Below are 7,243 nucleotides of genomic sequence, written 5' to 3'. Positions count from 1 at the left end.
AAAACAAAACAAAACAAAACAAAACATGATACTTCAATTTTTAGGAAAAGGTCAAACTTAATTTCTGAAAATTGAGTAGTGTCTTTTATTTGGTTAAGGACGCACACACAGCAATACAGTATGTAGTGTCATCTCATCATAGTGTTCCAGAAAAGAAAATCTTTGGAGGCCTAGTAATACTCAGAGCCAGCCCTATGAGTAGAGACATGGCATGTGGAATGAGAACATGCACCGCTCATGCAACCGCCTGGGCTTTCAAGGGCAGGGAACCCTCCTAGTGACAATTCTGGAGCCCACTCTATGACAATGAATTTAGATAGGCCATGAGCAGGCAGGAAGAAAATACTCGGGCACTTTCACAGGCCTGCTTCCTAAGACTCATGTTGACTATTTCAAAGTTGTTTTTAGTAATTCCTATTCTGTTGACTGGAGTATAAATACTGAAAATCTTTCCAAGTGATAATTTAGCAGTATCTGTCAAAATAAAGGTTATTTTTAAACCAGAAATTCCATTTGTAGGAGTCCATTCCTACACAATACTTGTATATATGAAAAGGATACATGAAGAAATCTGCTCATGGCCATAATATTTTTATTTTAAAAATGAAATGTATGTATATTACATATCTACAAATATAGTGTTGGATAAAATGATCCATATATGGGAATAAGCTGAATAGTTAGGGTAGGGATTTTTGCATTCATCTATATGTTTTGATATTTAAGAACATGTTTCCTCTTTTGTCTCTTTTGTACCACTGTTTTCATGCCGTCAGTCAAAAATAAGTATAAGTTGGGTGGGTAAACTGTTTCAGTGGGTAAAGTTGCCTGCCACAAAGCTTGACAACCTGAATTTGAGTCTCAGGACTCACCCACTGGAAAGAGAGAAGTGACTTCTATAAATTGTTCTCTGACTTCCACGCCTCTTCCCATAAATGAATATGATGGTGATGATGGTGGTGGTGGTGGTGGTGGTGACAATCATAATGAAGCATGAATTAAACAAGTTCATCCAATGAGTGAGTGAACAGAGTGAGCAGGGTGACAATTCCCCCTTTAGCTGACTTAACTCAAATACTAACTAATGTAATAGAATAAAAAAACAAAAACAAACCAATGTAGTTTGGGGCAGAGATACGCTAAATTTTAGGAATATGTTTTGATGGATGAATTGTAGAACTAAAAATTCGAAGAGCTAAGATAATTCATAAGAGATACATGATTCAAATGACAAAAAACTTGGGGAGAATCCTGGCATGGGAACACAGCTTCCGACTGCATTTAATTGTAGTTCAGAGTGGCTTTCTGTAATCTTAACGCCTCACTCTCTGCACTTTATTTACTTCCTGGAGGAAGTGGGGCATCGTCCAAGCAGATGGAGGCGATTTCCTGAATGTCCATTATATATTTCAAAATTCAGCTATTTTGTCTTAAAAAAAAAAAAAAACAACCTCACCTTCTCTCCAGCCCATCTTTTTGCTGCCATGAACGACAACACTAGTGTCACCAATCCCCCAGATCCATGTAAGCCAATGTGCTGGCAGCCTAAGACAGCAGAAATACATATACTCAGAACTAGGAAGGCTCGCCTCTGCGTAAGTCTCTCCTAGAAATACACATTTAGAAGTTGTTTTACATCAAACATACAAGATGTGGCATTATCTATCTTTTTTTTTTTTTTTACCCTTTGCTACAATATTTGTAAAGGTTATATCAAATAGTCTCCAAATTGTCGAACTGATTTTCCATCAAAACTTTTGGCAGATGCAGAACCACATAATCATTCATCATGTATGAGACGCTCACCCTTTACACAGCTCTGACACCAACAGCAGAATGCTTACCAGACTCTAACTGAAAACTGAGGGTAACAGTTCCTCCAAGAATGTGTTGTTAAAAACAAATGTTACAAGATTTCTTCACTCAAAAGATTTGGTAAATTTGATGCAAATTATCAAATTACAAGCTGAGGCAGGAAAATGATAACCGTTGAGTTCAAAACCAGCCTCAGCTATACAGTGACTCTGTCTCAAAATTGCCCCAACACCACCCACTACTTGGTCTAAACCCCTGTCAAAGGGAATGGAGGCAAATCTAAATCAGAAAGTATGGAAGGATAAATGGGAACTTATCTCTGTTTCAAAGATGTTCGAGAAAAAAATTTGGGAAGAAAAAGACTCAGGAAATTGTTAAGCGTCAATAGCTGCCTTAGTGGAAATTCGGTGGGTGGAATGGAAATGGCAATCAGTTTTCACTGTTCTCAGTAGTTTAATTTGCCAGATCAGAACACAGTGACATTAACCAAGAATGCCTGGAGTCCATCACTCTTAGGCAGACAGTAGGCACTAGGGCAACTCTGGAGGAGTCTTAAGTATGGAATTTCACGTTTCACAGTTCTTTCTAATGTTGTCTCAGGAAGATCTGTACTACACCCATGCCTCTGTGTTACAATTTTGATTGGGGTGGTGGCACGGGGCATGGCGGGACCTCTGGAAACCAGGGAAGCATACCCCTAAAGCAAGTTGTTGGGTTTCAGTCCCTCCCTTCTTCGGCTGTGCACTTGGCAGGGTGATGGGGCAGGTCCTCAGCAGCCTGCAAACTCCCAAACCTTGTGTGTTACAGATTAAGTACCCAGGGAGTTCATTATAGGAATGGGAGGCTGATTAATGCTCTAACATTCTACTAATCAAAATAGTTTTATTATTATTTACCTGATCTCCACTTGGAAAATACTGAACAAAAATTCCCATAACAATTCCTACCAGCACACCAATAAGAACATCCCGCAAGGATGATAGGATATTGCTAATTACACTACCTGTAAAGGCACAAAACAAGAGAAACTTTTTACTGAGAAATATTTTCATGTATACTATACATAGAGAATAAGATTTATGTGGTTCATGAGGAAGAATAACATTTCATAAAACAAAGTACAAAATGGGACCATTAATAGTGGCAGGTGTGAAAATGTATTCAGATCTATTTGAAGTTAAATGTGTACTCTTTTTTAATTTAATTTTATTTTGTTTTGTTTTTTTCGAGACAGGGTTTCTCTGTGTAGCCCCCTGGCTGTCCTGGAACTCACTCTGTAGACCAGGCTGGCCTCAAACTCAGAAATCCTGCCTCTGCCTCCCAAGTGCTGGGATTAAAGGTGTGTGCCACCACTGCCTGGTAATGTGTACTTTTAATAATTTAATATAAACATACAAATAAGGATGTCCATTGTATAAATGGGTCAGAAAAAAAAGAAATCATGTGCTCTTCTTACACTTGACCTATCAAACCACGTAAAGGAGACAAGTGTGGAACCAGTGACAGGGACTCAGGCCTGGGGTCGGTCACGCTGACAATTTTGATATGCTCTGTGCATAATAAACAAACCATGTGCATGTAGATAGGACAACTTACCAGCAAAAACACATAAAGCAATTGTATCCCAAGGTTAATTCTAGACATAGACATGTCAATTAGGCTTTTAATATGTTTTAACATGAATAAATAATGTATACCCACAGAGTCACTGTGAATAAAAAAAGTAAACTAAAAAAAAAAAAAAAAAAACCTTGATCTTTAATTTAAAAAATGGTTTTGCTTTACTGTGAGCATTGAATTAGCTAAACACATGTATGTGTTGGTGGTCCTTTCCACTCAGGAGAACAGACTGATATTGGCGAGGCTGGCATGGGACTACTGAGCCTAGACCCTGACAGACACACCAGGGGAACAATAACGAACAGACAACCTAAGCGCCTGCATGGTGGAAAGCCAGGAGCATGTGGAAACAAATAGGAACAGCTAGTGTGTGGTGCCCTGGCAGCCCGTCCCCCACTGCCAGGCTGGCACAGATTGGGGTAGGTACCACCTGCTACTTCTCCACTGAAAGGAAAAGAAAAGACAGGGGCAGTTTTAGAGGCTGCCTGAAGTCCCGGCCTTGGTCTCCTCTGTTCCTCATGCTCTGGATACTCAACTGCTGTCAAGAACAAAGGAGAGATCGGAGGGATGCTCCTGAACTGGAGCGCTTTTGAAACCATGCCAAGCATACAAAGGAAAAGCATCAGAAGTTTGCAAATTCTTAGAAAATATAAGTCGAAGAGGAGGAAGAGCCTCCAAATCCATTTTATAAGGCCAGCACTATCTTTATGCCAAAGTCAAATAGACTGTAAGAAAACTACAAGCAGATATTCTTAGTAAATATGCAAGAATCTTCAATACGAGTTAACTGAGTTCAACAGCACATGAATTGGATTACACAAGGTGATCAAGCTGAATTTAATCTTGGAATGCAAAGGGATGCAAATGGACTTTTGAAAGACTTCATTTATTTTATTTGCACTTCGTCTGCATTTAAGTATATGTACCATGTGTGTGCCTGATGCTTGCAGATGCCAGAAGAAGGCATCAGATTGGCTAGACCCAAAGTGGAAATGGTTTTAAGCTACCAGGTAGATGCTGGAAACCACAGCAGGTACTCTGGAAAGCGGAAGGTGCTCATAACTACTGAGCCACCTCTTTAGCCCCCCAAAATGTGTATCTGGGGTCAAGATACAAAACTCTTTCCTGTGATACAGTACATTAAAAGAGGAAGGGACAGAAATCACAAGACCACCTTGTTTGATGCAGCATTTGACAAATCCAACAGTCTTTCCTGATGAAGTTACTCAGTTCAGAATGGAAGTAATTTATCTCCTGATAAAGCCCCAAAAGAAAAGCCCAGAGCTAACTTTATGTGGATTGGTGGAATGATATTTTTTCTTTTAAAGATTAGAAATAGGGAGATGATGCCATTTTCCCCAATTCTATTCTCAAGGTACTGGAAGTTCTAGCCAGAGAAAATAGGCAAGAAGAGAAATGAAAGGCATACAAATTGGAAAGGAAAAAAAAAATCTCTCTTAAGTAACTGACCTTATGTACAGAAAACCTTAGACTCTGGGGCTAAAGAGATGGCTCAGTGAGTGAAGTGTTGCCTTGCCAGCCAGATGATCTGAACTGGGATCCCAGCACCCACACTGGAAAGCCAGATGCGGTATTAGTACAAGCATTTGTAATCCCAATGACCAATAAATAGAGATGGAAGGTAGAGATGGCAGTTCTGAAAGCTCCAGGCCCATAGCTTGGTGTACAGAGCAGGGGACAATGAGACTCAGTCTCAAAAACAAGATCCAAGGCCAGGACTGACACCTGAAGTCCTTCTCTGATTCCACATGCGTACCATAGGATGTCTTCCACCTGCAACCCTGCACACACATAAACACAGAGAGAACCCTAGCATTCGCCCTCCAAACATAAACCTGTCAGAAGAAATGAAAGCAGCAAAGTCATGTGCTCTGACATCAACGCTGACAGCACCTGTTTCATATCCTAACCATGAAAAGAGGAGGAAGGGACTGCCTTTGAATAATATAAAAGTGAAATAAAGAATAAATGTAATTAAGGAGGTGAAAGGTTTGTATTGACTTACAAACATGGCTGAGAGAAGTTATGGATACACACAAGTGAAAAATATATTCGTTAGAAGATTAGAAGATTCAATATAGTTATGATGCCCATACTAGCTGAAGAAACCTCTTGGGGCTATGTGATTCCTATAAAAACATTCAAGGATACTTTATTAGAGATGGAAAAGATAATACTAAAATTTACATTGAATGTTGAAGAATGGTGAAGAGCAAGATTCTAGTGCTCTTAATGCATGTGCAGTTTGACACTTTGTTCTTTTTACGAAGCACAGCTGGAGCTTAAGAAAGGTATTCTTTTTTGTGTGTGTTTGTTTGTCTTGTTTGGTTTGGCTTCTGAGACAGGGTTTCTCTGTGTAGCCCTGGCTGTCCTGGAACTCACTCTGTAGCCCTGGCTGTCCTGGAGCTCACTCTGTAGACCGGGCTGGAGAAAGTTATTCTAATACAGACTTGTAAGCACAAGGGTCAAGGGAAAGAGTGGTAAGTGACACCCAAGAACATGGGTGTGGTCTTTTAAAAGAAGACTTGCAGAAAGTGAAACCCAAGTATGGTGGGTACAGACTGCTCAAAGGAGAGCTGCCAACACTGCTCTTGATTCGTACTTCTCTCACTAGTGCATATGCTGAACAGTTTTCAGATGCCTGTTAGTGACTTGCATCTCTTCTTTCACGTCTAATCACAGCCTTGAAGCATTAGTCATCTGCAAACAATCTAGATTTACTTCTCTCAGTTCTGGAGAGCAAGAAGGCAAACACCAGTAGCTTTGGTATCTGGTAAAGTCTTTTCCTCACAGGTCCTCTTGTCTTTGGTCTCCTGTGAAGGAAGAGCTGCACTGATACCTTTTGAAAGCGCCGTAACCGCAGTCATGAGGATGGCTCGCCCTCATCATTCCCTCTAGGCCAAAGCTCAGACATCACACTGGGCGTTAGGCTCCAGAATCTGAATTCTGGAGACATGTAAACTCTCAGACAACAGCAAGGGCTTCCTCTTTCATTTTAGTCTGAGGCATTTTCTTGTTCTTGAGCTGCAGTTTTTCCACATAATCTTCACATTGTCAACCCCTTGTGTGAGGACATCCTCCAAGTCCAAGCGCCATTCTTCTACTCTGGTTGGTGTGATATGTACATTTTTAAGTAAGTTTGATATCCATATTATACCAATATTTGCTTTTGTAGCCAGTGATTATTAGTGTTACATCCAAGAAGCTATTGCCAAGTTCAATGTCATAGAGGCTCTCCTTACTCACTCTTTCTAGAAGGACATGAAGTGTCAATGTCACAGAGGCTCTCCCTACTCTTTCTGGAAGGACATGAAGTGTCCCCATCACGATTTGCAGAAGATGCTTTCTTTTCTCCATTAAGAAACCACGAGCGGTGGCTCACACCAAACCTAGTACTGGGGAGCCTGAGACAAGAGACTTGCCGCAAGTAGAAAGCTAGCCTGGGCTACACAGTGAGTTCCAGGCCAGCCTGGGCTAGGGAGTGAGCCTGTCTCAAAACACCACCCAGGTACAGATGTTTCTATGTAAGATAGTCAACCAAGTCTTATCTTACCAGTAAATACTGTCGTCAATTACAATTGTGTACAGGTTAGTAATTCTGAAGCAGTCCACTAATACTATACAATCATTCAAAATGACAAAAAATATTCCCTGGATTGTTAGCTAGTCCTGTTTGTTTGACAGACTTGACAAGTAAGACAATGAATTCTATGCCAGCCACTGTAACAACAGTTATCTTGTCTCAAGATAAATTATTTTTATATGAAAAGTATGTTTGTGATAATAA

The 7,243-nt window shown here is 40.2% G+C and overlaps 1 protein-coding gene across 4 annotated transcripts in view; it reads right to left on the bottom strand.

Moving 5' to 3' along the window:
• LOC116093819 (sodium/hydrogen exchanger 9B1) overlaps window positions 1-7,243 on the bottom strand; it is a 47,935-nt gene that overhangs the window by 4,657 nt on the left and 36,035 nt on the right. For all 4 annotated transcript variants that reach the window (XM_031375594.1, XM_031375598.1, XM_031375596.1 and 1 more), the window contains 2 exons: window positions 2,712-2,818; window positions 1,457-1,606 (listed from right to left, as the gene is read on the bottom strand). In XM_031375594.1, the coding sequence (XP_031231454.1) occupies window positions 1,457-1,606; window positions 2,712-2,818 (257 nt within the window). The remainder of the gene's footprint in view (window positions 1-1,456; window positions 1,607-2,711; window positions 2,819-7,243) is intronic.

This window comes from Mastomys coucha, unplaced genomic scaffold, assembly GCF_008632895.1.
Source record: "Mastomys coucha isolate ucsf_1 unplaced genomic scaffold, UCSF_Mcou_1 pScaffold16, whole genome shotgun sequence".
Classification (NCBI taxonomy): domain Eukaryota; kingdom Metazoa; phylum Chordata; class Mammalia; order Rodentia; family Muridae; genus Mastomys; species Mastomys coucha.
Note: the sequence above shows the minus strand (reverse complement) of the source record. Positions and strands in the feature narration are given on the sequence as shown.